Raw genomic sequence first — 13,502 nt, forward strand, 5'->3', positions numbered from 1 at the left:
TGTCAACTGATAGTAAATTTCAAGGAGCATTGCTGTTGACAAGAGATAAAAGGCTATTGCTTCTTGTGTTTTGATCTTGGATGAGATTATTGTATTATAATATGCTGTAAAGATAAGGAAGATAGATGGGCAAACCCTCCAGCAACAGGAAAGTGAGAAAGGAAATTTGGCTTTGTGAAATAGTGTCTTAGGTGGTGTTTGCTTGCATGCTGCTTTCTCTGTGAAAAGGCCTGAAGACTTCTGCCCAGCCAGCTCTTTCTGTACCTGACGTAGTGGAAACTGGCCACAGAATAGTTAGCTTCTGTTTGTCTTGTGCTGGAATTTGGTCCAAGCATGGAGATATTTCTAAGTGGCACGGAGATCCTGCTGTAAGGAGTTGTGAGCCAGGCACTAAATGGAGAGATTGAGCACCTCTGTTTTCTCCTCGGGCTGTAGATCTTTGTGACAGCGTTGGCAGCGGCACCTCGTTGGTCTCAGAGTGAGCTGTGGAGCAGCACAGGCATCTGGAAAAGCTGGTGCTAAGCAGAAGTGACAGGCAGACATGGATCTGTGTCAGGGCTGCTTTGCTGTGTTGTGCTGCCTGCTGTAGCAGGGTAGCAGCAGTGTATTTACTGTGGGAGAAGTGCTCGCAGTGATCTGAGGCTTTGAAGTGTTCAGAGGCTGGAGCAGCAGGTAGTTCTCCAGGGACACAGCTGGGTGCCTTACAGGTGGCTTTACAACAGCCTTGTGCATGATACCTAATAGCTGAGACTTCTCTGCTCATGCTGAGCAGTGTATTAGTTGTGGGGTAGAATTCCCTGAGGGTTTGAATTGTTTTATTGGTTCCAAGCAATTTTCTGTTTTGATTGGATTTTTTTTTCTTGGGATGAAAACATATTCTTGACAGATCATTTAATAAAATGATGCAGTTAAAATTGATTAAGTTTTTCCTTTTGGGAAGCCTGTGTTCTTCACAAGTGGGGAAAAAGAATGCACACTCCTTGATTGCTTTCTTTTATTATCAGGAGGCGTGTGTGTTACATACACCCTGTGGCAGTATTATAAGAACACTGTATTTACAGTGTGAAGTGTTCATAGCAGCCTTGGGGAACAGAAAAAAAATCCTATTTGAGTCTGAGAAGTCCTTTGCAACACCAGTGGTGCATTAGAGCTCTGCCTCCCTTGCTGAGGATTACACCTTTTTCATGGTTTGGGATTACTTTTTGCTTTTTGTCTTTAAGTAGATAAATGCAAAAGGAAGACTAAGAGCAGGTAATAGGAGTAGGATCCCTCTCTTGTTGTTCTCAGTGATGAAATCCTTTTAAAACACACAAACACGTTGGTCATCTGAAAGATCTGAACTGTAAAAGAATCCAAGTGATCTTGGTCTCTCTTCCAGAGTGATGATGCTTGGTGGGCTACTGTGTTCATCCTAGACTTGCTGTGATCATGTAACTCTGAATAAAATACCTTTATCTCTGATGTCTTAACAATGATGGAAATGCATGTTTTGGATGTCTGTATTTGGCTTCATGCCTTGGAGTTGTGTTTTTTCTTATTTACTGTTTCTCATATGGCTTGTGGTAGTATGGGCTCTCTTAACATCTCACTGTTTTTCCATCTGCTGTGAAACTCATTCTTCCCATGAGGTATATAATGGTATCTTACAGAACTTTTATATCTTCCAAATCCCAGTGATTCAGACTTGACTTATGATTTTTGAGGAAAAAAAAATTATTTTACCGTAATAAGAGTTTAACTCTTGTATTGATCTTTAGTTGTTTTTCTAGTCTTGGTGATCCTAATCCAGTTTGGGACTAGGGCTAGTACTCATAAAACTTGATGAACACAGTGATTTTGGATACTTAATGAAAGAGAAAGGTTCCAGACACTTCACCAAAATCATTCTGAAATAACTGAACTAGGTTAATGTGCTTATTATAGTACAGGAGAGCTGCTTTGGATCCTGTGTTTTGTTTTGACCAGAGTAGATTCTGCCTTCTATGTAATCCTGGGATGGTTCTTCACACGCTCAGATGTACAAATCAGATCATTAACCACTGAAGTAGGTGTAATGGGCTGTGAATTTCTGCTTTCATTGAGGTCCCTTTTCTGGATTAAGCGTGAAAATATGGAAAGGATGCTTAATAGACAAATAACATCCTTAATTTTCCTCCTGCACTTCTCTTGGTGCAGGCAGAATGGGCGGATGGCTTATTAATGAGGGCTTTGGGAAATTCACTGACTTGGACTTGGCACTGGTGAAGACAGTGACATTTTCCCGTTAGCTTTTATGGAAGCAGAATGAAAACTCTGGAATTTCAAAAGTAAGTAGATTCAATACTGTTACGGGCTGGATATTTTGCTGTCATTTGGCTGGCTCTTTCAATTTCTTCCTTTCTTGCCTAAGCAGTGGTGCTGGTTTGAATCTGAATTCAAGGCTTAGAGTCTGGCTTTGTTTATTCAGTGAGTAAATGTTTTCCCTGTTGACGTGAAGCCCTTGCCAAAGGTCATCTGCTAGCTGCAGTGTGTAGTAAAACCTCAGTCCCATGAGGAATTCTTCCACTGTTTTCTCCTAGTATTATGTAGTTTACGCTGCTCAGAAAAATCCAGCAGCCCCTTCATTAACAGTGTTTCCACTGTGAGTTCACCAGTGTTGTGTGCAAGGAAGAGGCTGTTACAAAACTACCTGAGAAACTTTCTTTCCTTATTCAGTGGAAAAAAAACCCCCAAACCTCATTGTAACTCATTGTAATAGATCCCGAGGTAGGCTGGCTGTGTTTGACTTGTCTCTTATGCATGGAATTTTTACGTAGTGTGCTTTCATACAGCACTTAAAAATCATTTAAAGTGAAGCTCCTGTGGTTTTGATGATAAGAGTTAATTGCCCTTTTGTGAAACGCGGAACAGTTGATTAATCCAGTGACCAAACCCTTGTGTACATGGACATAGAAGTGTGCGTTTAAGACACTTGTTCTAATGTGTAAGATGACACAGTGAGGAAATGGAGATGGGTGATATGGCAGGGATTGTCTTACTCCTCACCTTTGTAGCTTCCTTGTGGCATGAGAGGCACCTGGAAAAAACTGCCCATACTTTTTTTTAAATTCAATTCATGATAAGTTGTCATCAGAGCTGAGTTGAAGGACACTGGTAAAGACCCAGAAGTACATCACAGTGCCACTACACTAACTTTGCCAGATGCTTTCCTTGCGTGGGAACAGCTGTGTTAAAGCCTCCAGACTCACGAGCTCATCTCTCACAGAAACTTGAATCACACACACCTCGCCGATACAGCTTGTTGTTCCTAATTCTTTCTCTTGTGAGCAGGCTCTCTTTCCCAGGTCCAACAGTGTACAAAACCACTCAGATCTACAAAAGAATTGGAAATTTCCAGGTGCTGACTTGCTGACTTGGTGCAGTGTTTTAACTCACTGAACACCTCAGTGGCAGCTAGTTGGTCAGATATTAATGTCTTGCCAATGGAAAATATCAGAACCCATGAGAACTGAATAGCAATCTGTGTGGGTGTGTATGTGGTCTGTGTCTTCTAGGGAGGCTGTTGATTAAAGAAATCACATCTGTCTGAGTGTTAAAATGTTAATATTTGCATTGCTGTATTACAGGAAATAAAACTGGATTTTTGTCATGCGTTTCAGCTGTACATCTCACAGTTTTTGTGAGGGATTTTACTTATTCCCTTCTGACCTTAAATAAGGCTTGAGGATGGTCTGGTAGGATCCTCACAAGAAGTTTGTACTCCTGCTTGTGTTTCTTCTTCAGTTTTCAAGAAAACAATTAAATGGAATGGTAGTTAAATGATCTTGGAAGTGTGGCTTTTCTTACAGATTAATAAATGACAGTCAGTTACTATTTTTCTCTCTTTTCTTCTTTTATTTCCCTTCATCAAAAGAAGGAAGAGTGCCAATAACTTCACCATCTCTTATATTAAAACACTGATATTTGCTTAAAAGGACCCTCTCTGTATTCTTACCTCAGGAGATAACATTTTTAGCTATTTCCTGGGAACATTGCTTCAATTTTGACCATTATGCATCTTCTGTGTAATGTCTGTTATTCATTGCTGTGTTCCAGAGAGGTTTTATTGGGGCAGATTTCTTAATGTATCACTAACTGAAAAGAGAAGACAGATAACTAAAACATAATGTATTCAGTCATATCTTTCCAATGAAAATGTTGAACAGCTACTTCACTTCTAAAATGATTTTTTAATATTTTTAATAGAGAACTTAAACCATCCTGTGCTTTTGGACAGGGCTTTCTGATCCTCGAGAGGTGTCTGTGGGCTGGTGTGAGGTGGTGCTGCTCTTACAGACTGTAGCTTTACCCTTTTTACTCCTACCATGTTTGTGCACAGACAGTGAAGGAATGAGCAGTGTGGGAAGGCTTTTGCATCAGTTTGCTTCAATTTGTCTACAAGTAACGTCCAGATTTGCAAATTCTGACTTAGTGACATAGGTCTTAGCTTCCCTGTCAGGTAGACCCAGTACAAGTCCTTCATCTCTGCAACCCAGAAAGATTTATTGGCTTTTTTTTTTTCCATTGGTGCTGTGTAGTTGGCAGTGGAAAATACCTGCTGTACCTGTAAATCTCACTGTGTTGAAATTAGTTGATTTGCACAGAATAATACATTCTGGTGTCAAAGCACTATCTTGTCAAAGGAGTGCAGATTCTTTCTCTTTTTCCTTTCCTCCTGTTACAATATTTCTGAAAGCTGACAGAGACTCTGTCAAACAGTTTCAAGGCAAAAAGGTATAATTTGTTTGGAATGTAGTGAATAATTATGCAGGCAAAAATCATTCAGCCACACTGGGAGATTTGCTTGGGAGAAGAAACAACAGCTTGTTCTGTGGGCTCTGCTGTGTGTGTGTGGCAGTGTGCTTCTTTTTGCAGAGGCTTGTGCCAGCAGAAATCAGGTAACCAGTGTAGGTATCTAGGACATTAGCTTCAAAGAGTACATCCCAGGCTGCTGGCAGAGCTCCTGGTCAGTTATTAATCTGCAGGAAGTCATTTATTGATGCTCAGGGGAAGGATGGTATGAAGTGGTTTTTTTGGAATGCTGGGTAGAAGGCAGGTAAGTGCAGTGCAGCCAGTACAGGCACACCTCAGCTGGGAAATGAGAAACAAAACACAGCCAGGAGAGAGAAATTTAGGATTGAGTGGCTTTTGTTTTCTGGTTCATTTTGAAAGAGTTTCCTGGGGGTTTGTCACAGAAGCCTGCAAACTGTCATTTCTGTATCCTAGGTCTGTCTACCTGGTCCCAGCATTCCAGATCTCAACGTCGCAGGACTTCGTGTTCCAGAGATGAAGACCGGAAGCCTTCCGAGGTATTTCTGGAATTTGACTTGCATTTTGTTACATCTCTCAAAGTACCTGCACACACAAAATATCCATGCGTGTTTTCTGCTAATGGATCCATTTTTTCTGATTTACTTTTTTTTTTTTTTTTAAAATTTTTTTTTATTTCTCCTACATTTTGGCTGGCACATACCTCCCCTCCCTCACCCCTTCTTCCCCTCTCCCCCCTCCCCTGAAGATTAGAGAGTTCAGCTGTTGGCACAGCTACTGCCAGCACCAGTTTCTATCTGTGAATTTTGTTGTAGTCTGACACCCATTCAGCATAGCTTCAGAGTCTTTCTTGTGCTATTTTAGGGGTTTATTTGCAGCTTGATTTGTGAACAGTGGAAATTTACATTAGGTGCATTTATTTCATAGTTTGTATTGGGGCTCGGTGTGCGTGATCTTCGCTAAAGTGCTTGTCAAACTAGAAATCTGCTTCCTGACAGTTCTGTCTTGTCTAGTGCTTTGAAGAAATGCTATCAGGGGAGATAAAAATCTTTGAACTTTCTAGGTTGGATCAGCTGTTAGTAACACACAAAATGTGATCCATTTCTTTGGAAATGTTCTTGCTGAATCTTCCTGTCTTCAGGCAAAATACTATACCGCAGACTTTGTAGAAGCTGCAAAGAAAGGATTAGCTCTGGGAGATGGAATTTCTCATTTATTGTACTTGCCCAGGACATGTATTCCTTACACATTAGTGAGTGCTGTGGAGGAAAAACTGCTGTATTAATCTCCCTAATGACAGTGTACCTAAGTCTCGGAGAAGAGTTTTCACAAGGAGAATCCCATTTGTTGTTCAGTGTGAACTATGTCTAGCACTGGTGGTTTCCAACCTCCTTTGATTGTTGGCTGTTAAAGACCTTTTTTTTTTTTTTTGGCCAGTGTGGAGATCCCTGGTGAATTTATTCTTGTTAGCAATAGGCTTTTGTGCATCCCTTAGAAGTAGCCCCTAAACCTGCTTTTGAGAACCACCTCGTGAAAGGCTATCAAGAAATCATCTGAGATAATTAGGAGTCTTGCTGTTGGTTTCTCGTGTGCTTCTGTTTTCTTCTCTCCCTTACCTTGATTTTGCTGTCAGAATCTTTGCAGTTTTGTGCTGTTCTCTCCTGTTTTCTCAGTCTGGATGAGCTTCTCTTGTGCTTCCCTTTAGCTCTGCTCCCCAGCCTTTCCCCGCTGTGCTGTCCCTGCTTGCTGCTGGCAGGAGAGTGACACTCAGGAACTCCCCTGGGTGAAATCCTGGGCTCATTGAGCTTGGTGGCAAAATTCCCACTGACTTCAGCGTGGCCAGGGTTTCACCCTTTAGCTTTGAATTGTTCAGTGGTTCTGAGAGCCAGCACTTCTGTAAGCTCTGCTTTCCTCCAGGCACTCTGATTGCATCAGCAGCTAGAGCAGAAAGAATGGTGTCATGGGGCCACTGGCCTGGGAAGGAGTTTTCTGGCTGTCAGGTGCTGCATTAGCTTTGCTTCTGAGGGAGTTTTGTGACAAATTTATCCAAGAGCCTGAGTTATTTTGGCTCTGAGATTGAGCAAGGTTTGCGTCCCATTTTATATTTTTAGTCTTCTTTTAATTTGACTTTTGATTGCTCTAGGACAAATCACTTAAAAGTGTAGAATCCCCTGGCCAGCTGTGCTTGTTTGTTTTGTGAGCCCATTTACTTTGTGGCTTACTTTTCATTTCTTGATTGAAGCCTCACAGGACTTGTAATTTAATTGTTTTAAACATTTCATTATATTTCATTACCAGCATTCACCCTGTTCTTCATATGGCAATCTTTTTCTTTACTTTTCAATATTGGCAGTTTTTTTTGAACATGTCAAGACAAGTGTTAAGAAAACTGTCATGATTTTATGCTATTTTAATGACAAAACCAGAGTAGAAACAGAAACATACGTAGACAGAAGCAGGACAGTATGTGTGTGTTGGGAGGGAGGAGAGGTTTCAAGATGCACAGTGTGGCAAGGGAAATCACACTTGAAAATATTCTCAGAAGTGTAATTAGCCATCAGATACACTAAAATACTTCCCAAAAATCCTGGGGTTTTCAGGTGTGTGTATAGTGGATGATGGAAGTGGCTGCCTGGGGAGCTTCTGTGCACATCTGGTTCTGCCTCAGCTACACTCAGCAGCGGGCTGGGGCTGAGGTGACAGCATGGCCATTGCTTTGGGACTGGGAGGATGGGTCACTTTGCCCCCTTAGCAGCCTCATAAGGGAGTCTAGGAGAACTGCCCTGAAAATCCAGAGATTTTTCTGCTGCAGCTGCAGTGTGGGGCTCTGTGGATGTTGGTTCTGACTATCACTGACTGAGAAGTCTGCAGAGAGCTCTACCTGTCATCTTCTTGTCCTGATGGTGCTAATCTTCTGTCACCTGGTTGCTTTTTAACCCTTTCCTTTGAATGAGGTGTGGAGTAGTTAGTGTTGTGGAGGTGAGGGGGGCCTTGCCTTTTGCAGGGAGCAGGGGGGTGGGAAGGGCTGGAACTCTGCCAGCAAGTGCAGCCTTGTAGTTGGGATGCCTGTGATAGCAGCACTTGTCTTTCTGCAATGCCAACAGGCTGAAGCTGCCGCAGCAGGCCTGCCACAGTAGTGAATCCCTTTTTTATTTCATTCTGTGGCTTGTTGAAGACAGCATGGCTGCTTGTTCGTGGCTGCTAGCCCACAGGTTGCCAAACATCCTGCTGGCTTTAGAGATGGATGCCTTTGCAAAGGCAAAGGAAGATTACAACTGTGACACAGAGGTGTCTGTAGCTGATTGAATAAATACCTGTGCTGAATGGGGAGCTGCCACCAGAATTCCAATTTGGGCCTTATTTTTTCTTTTTCGGGTTATTTTTATAAGTACTTGCACAAAGAGTCATCTTCTTAGAATTTCCTCTTGTGGCTGGTCATGGTGGAGTCACGCCTTGATTTCTACCACAGGGAATTTCTAGAATGTCTTGGTATGAGTCAGAACTCCAATAATTTAAAAAAAAAAATTCCAAAAAGTCTGTGAGCAAAAATGAATCTTCCTTGTGCTGCTGTTTTACAACTCGGAGTTCCTGCAGCTTTTATTGCAGCCAGTATGGAGGTGAAAATGGGTAACATCTTCTAGAGCAAGTTTCCAGTGCAGGAGGAGCTCCAGGAGCTGTAGTGCAGTTAGGTGGAAGTCATCCTGTCAGTATTTGTGCCTTCAGCCACCCCTTTCCCTGCCATGGAGCCAATCCCTGTTCTGCAGTGGGCTGGGCTGGTGCACTGGTGGTACAGTGACCTTGTTCCCCAGCGTGCTCCGTGCTTACCCTGAAGCTGTGAATGGTGGAGTGTGGATATCAAATGTCAGTGTCTCTGTTTTTCTCTCTTGGTCACTCTCTTTGCAGGTGTTCAGAACGGACCTGATCACTGCCATGAAGTTACATGACTCCTTCCAGCTGAACCCTGAGGAATACTATGTGCTGGCAGATCCCTGGAGGCAGGAGTGGGAAAAGGGAGTTCAGGTGCCAGTTAGCCCAGGGACCATCCCAGAACCAGTAGCCAGGTATCATTTGGAGGAGTGGGAACAAATACACACGTTTGTGCTGGCAGCTTATGTCTACATTGCCTTGGCTTCCTGAGCTTTGTTGCACAACACCCAGCTGGGAAGGTGTGCTGTTCTCAGGATGAAGAGCAGCCTGGAATCACCTTTTGGAATGGTCAGAGAGGTCAAGAGTTAGGCCTGTTCTGCCCATGTGGAACACAAATGCCAGAGAACTGTTTTTGGCAATGGGCTGTGATGACAGAACCTTAAAAATAGCTTCTATTTTTAAGCCAGACTTGAGCTCACTTATCATTGCTGGAAGAGCCCTTGTGTGGTGCTCCCTCTGCTTATTTCCAAGCCATAGGTTGTTTTCAAGGAACAGTTGGACAAACCAGGCTTAAGGGCTAGAGAAAACACAGCATTTATTTTGTTTTCATAGGGTTTTTTTTTGTGATTTCTTTTATTAACCTAAGAAATTGATTGTACAACATTTCAACTGTTTTAAGAACCCTCCAGATGTTCATGTAACTAAATAATGTGAGATTTTCTAGCTCTTATCCAAAAGCCCCTTATTTTCCTTGCCATGTTTGTTACACATAGATACTATTTCCTGTTTCAAATTAAACACCGCAATTCTAAGGGCAGGAGTGTGCTGCAGCCCATTTTATGCTTAGTAGGGGTTGGAGAAAATAAGAGCAAGGATTTTTGCCATTTAATCATTCTGGATCTCTTTGAGTCAGTCCAGGCTGGCCCATATGGCATTACCAAATGACCCACCAGTGCTGGTGGGACCACAGCAGCTCAATCCATGATACACAGCCAAAAATTTGTGATGATGGAACACTGACTGATTCTTATAAGGTCTGTATCTGCAGCTTTAGCCTTGGATTAAGGGGGCCTCAGGAAAGTTTGTTAGTGTTGTTTTTGTTCTGTGCAGTCACCTGCAGAGTGCCCCACTAGGAGGGGCTAACCTGCACATCAGGGAAACCCTGTCCATCCTTCTTCTAAAGGATTGGACCTGGAGCTCCAAGGACAAGCTGGCATTTTGCCCTCTGCTCTGCAGTGTTGGAGATGGGAACACCCCCTTTCCCTGTTCCACACTGACCTCTCCCAGTCCCTGCAGAGGCACACACACACACACAGAGTACCTGTGCACTCACACTGCCTGCTCCTCTCTGATTCCTCTGTTCAGCATCTCCCAAGGCTGTGGGGGGGCCACACACCTGGGGACTTGGGCAGAAGAAAAACCTCCCAGTGGATCACTGCCCTGTGTCTGTCAGGGAGGGGCTTTGATGGCTACAGCAGGTCCAGGTACTGACTTAGGAGAGAGCTGTTCTTTGCCAAAGGCCAATAGAGATGTTGCTCCAAATTTAAGATGGTAAGAGACGGGGAAAGAAGGCATCACAGTTGTAGGTATTGGCACAGCAGGCACCACTCCTTTTCTGCTGAGCTATCTTGTGTAGTCCTAGTGCTGAGAACCTGCTGGTCAGAGGGGCCCACTGGTGCCTGCTAATTGTCCTCTTTGCTCCCTCACAAAACACTCAGAGAGCCCTACCCTGGTGCTGCTGGAGTGCAGGAACTGCTCTGAGCCTGACTTTGGGAGGGAGGGGGTGGTTCTGTACATGGACTAAGCAATAGACAGATCCTAGCTGGTGTAGGATGGGAGCCAAGGCTGTACAGGGAGCTGGTGCTGGTAAGGAACATAGCAGTGAATAAAAGGTAGTGACTGGTGAGGGCAGAGGAGCAGGAGACAGGAGCCAGGCTGTGTGGAGATTCACTGTAAAGGTGTGCTCAGAATGACAATTCAGCTCAGTAGCTTTCAGTGTGTAGTAAGGGTTGCTTTTTTTTTTTTTTTTTTTTTTTTACTTCTTCCTAGCCTAGAAATAAAGCCAGGAAAGGGAGTGGTTTTGAGGTCAGAGTCACTGTGCTTGTTTCTTCTGTGCCACTACTGTGGCAGGGTGCTGCCCAGAGGTTATGGTTTCCACAGAGAGGTACTCTGGAAGGAATTTATGATAAAGACGATTTGGAGAGAAGTGCCCAGTTTAAATTACATTCTCTGTGAAGACATAGTAGTCTGTAACATTTGAACACTGTGCAATATGACCAGAAACAGTTAGGGCAGTGCAGCTAGGCTGGCAAGGTCATTCACATTTGTATTTTTCACAGCACCTCAGAAGCTCCAAATTCAGCATTTGGCTCTTGCTCACCATTTCTCGTTGTCTGAAATAAGCTAGATGGAGGGGAAGCTTGAGGGATGTGCAAGACTGAAAGAGGTAGAGGATTTACAGAGATCTGTTTGTGAAAATACAGCAGCAGCAGACACAGGGTTTCTGCTAGGAGTTAACATGTTGGACCTCAGGTGAGGGCAGAATAGAGTGGGGTGTGGAGGCTGTCCTGCTCCTTGTGGGGCTTAGGCTGTTCCCAGCAGAGAGCTGTGGCAACACAGGGTGGTGCAGTCTCCCTGGTGGCACCAGCACCCCAAAAAATCATCTCCAGTGGTAGTGCAGGAGGCAGGCATTTGGCAGTGTGGCCTGTTGCTCCTGGGGGGACCGGGGCTGTGTTGTGAAGCAGGTTTCATTCAAGCTCAATTTCAGTGTGTGCTGTTGACTAAGAGAAAGGGCAATGTCCTCTACTGAGATAGCCAGGAATGCTTCTTTTTTCCATGAATGTTCTTGTGGTCAGTATTTTAGTTAAACAGATTGATTTAAAAAAAAGTCTTAAACCAGAGTTTAACGTGTGTGTATATGGCAGCCACTGTGTAAAAATACAGCATCCCTGCTTTGGCTTTAAACAAGTGTGAATTTCAGGTAAGAGAAAGCAAAGCTCTGTCCTGTAATATTTAATTTTATTTAGAATTCTGGCAATGAATTGGATTTCTAGACAACTCCAGTTAAATTCTTAACTCCAGGTAAGTTCTTACAATACCCCCAATCAGTTCTGGAAGTGCATGGAACTGTTTTCCCACCTCAGCGGTGCCAGGTGATTGCTGGGACGGTTAGGTGGCTGCTGCTGCTGCTTGTTAGTCACTTAGAGCAAAGCGTTTTGAATTCTCCAGAGCTGAGCCTCTCAGCACTCCTCATGCCTGCCTGCGTTGTCTGTTTCAGAGTGGTGTCTGAGACGAAAGCCATCACCTTCACGCGGCCCAGGAAATTCATCGTGTCGTCGGGCGCGGAGCCGCCGGAGCTGGGCTACGTGGACATCCGAACCCTGGCAGACAGCGTGTGCCGCTACGACCTCAACGACGTGGATGTGGCATGGCTGCAACTGGCCAATGAAGAATTCAAAGAAATGGGTGAGCAGTGAGAGATTTGGTGCCTTTTTGTTTCTTTTTAAAGCTGGCAGTCTTAAGAATAATTTCAGGTAGGGCAGCAGTGGGAAGAAACAGTAGAGTATGAGGAGATAGTAATCATGTGAGCAGAGCTGATGTGATTAAGCCCTGAGATAGATGCCTTCATAACTCCTGTGTTGTATCTGCTTAGACCTGGTCAGAATCTGGCCACATGTTTTGTTTTTTTCTCTGCTGCTTTCCATCTCACAAAGTTCCTAGTTTGCCATCTTGGATGTCAAAGGGAATGTCAGAGAGACCACTCTGGTAGTTTTTCCAGGTAGTCCTATTTCATCATTTTAGCTGGTGGTGTTCAGTGCAGAGAAGGTAGGACAAGTTGTTTGGCAGGTTTAGATAATCTGTGCCAGCTGAGTGGGACAGGAATGGGACAGGAAGGAATTCCTGCACTGATTTATTGGAGGGAGCTCCCAAGCCTCACTGTGACTGTGTGCTGTAGCTCCAAAGCAGGAGGAAGATCTGTCACAAGGGGAGCTTTTCTGCAGAATGAGTTGTGTGAGGGAAAGGATAGGGGAGAGGGGCAAACTGGAATGTTACCTTGGTAAGGTGAGTGCTTCAGGAGAGCGTTTCAGTGGAACTAAATAGGATGTAAGTCAGCACAGAACTTCTGCCACATTGTTTGGCCAAGGGAAAATGCTGTGCCAGATGGAAGAGGTTTGGACATGTTGGTGAACACCTTTGGTTTTGTTTTGGCACTGTGGCAGTTCCCTGCTTTGGGCTGCAGTTTAGTCAAACATGTTTTACCTGGCTGTAGCCCATAGGTGGCATGGCTGAAGAACTGGTAAACCACAAAATTACCATTTATAACTGTTTCTCCTTTTTAAACCAATACCTGAAAGAAACAGATGATGTCTTGGCCTGGTCTCTTATCCAGGCCTTTTTTCCAGATCTCACATCAGCCCTGCTCAGGTTTCGTGTTGGGCTTAGAGGATTTCAGTTTACGGTTCCAGAGTTTAGGTTACCTTTCCAGTTACCTTCAGGAGAACGGCAGCAGCAAGTTCCCTTGGCTTTCCTCCGGGGAAAAATGTACTTTTTATTGTTTGTTTGGTATCCTTCTATCCAGTCTATCTGTTTTTTGCCAAAACCAGACAAGGGCTCCTATAGTGGGGTGTGAGCAGCACAAGAGGGGCAGATTTGTACCTCTGCAGGGAGCCCCATTCTGCTACACCAGCATAACCTCTAAAAGTACATGCTGCACGTAGCACAGTGAACAGCTGGAATTTGTTGGATCCTATGTTTTGGTGTAGTTTCTTGGAGTTTGTTTGCTCTAAATCGTTATCCACTCAGTTTTGCTGTATGCAGAGGGAAGGAAATGCTCCTGTCAGTTCCAG

The 13,502-nt window shown here is 43.9% G+C and overlaps 1 protein-coding gene across 9 annotated transcripts in view; it reads left to right on the forward strand.

Moving 5' to 3' along the window:
• Nucleotides 1–13,502, forward strand: part of JADE1 (jade family PHD finger 1) — a 44,313-nt gene that overhangs the window by 17,641 nt on the left and 13,170 nt on the right. For all 9 annotated transcript variants that reach the window (XM_041482311.1, XM_041482309.1, XM_041482310.1 and 6 more), the window contains 3 exons: nucleotides 5,245–5,327; nucleotides 8,692–8,849; nucleotides 11,933–12,120. In XM_041482311.1, the coding sequence (XP_041338245.1) occupies nucleotides 5,245–5,327; nucleotides 8,692–8,849; nucleotides 11,933–12,120 (429 nt within the window). The remainder of the gene's footprint in view (nucleotides 1–5,244; nucleotides 5,328–8,691; nucleotides 8,850–11,932; nucleotides 12,121–13,502) is intronic.

This window comes from Pyrgilauda ruficollis, unplaced genomic scaffold (genome assembly GCF_017590135.1).
Source record: "Pyrgilauda ruficollis isolate IOZ18807 unplaced genomic scaffold, ASM1759013v1 scaffold58, whole genome shotgun sequence".
Taxonomy (NCBI): domain Eukaryota; kingdom Metazoa; phylum Chordata; class Aves; order Passeriformes; family Passeridae; genus Pyrgilauda; species Pyrgilauda ruficollis.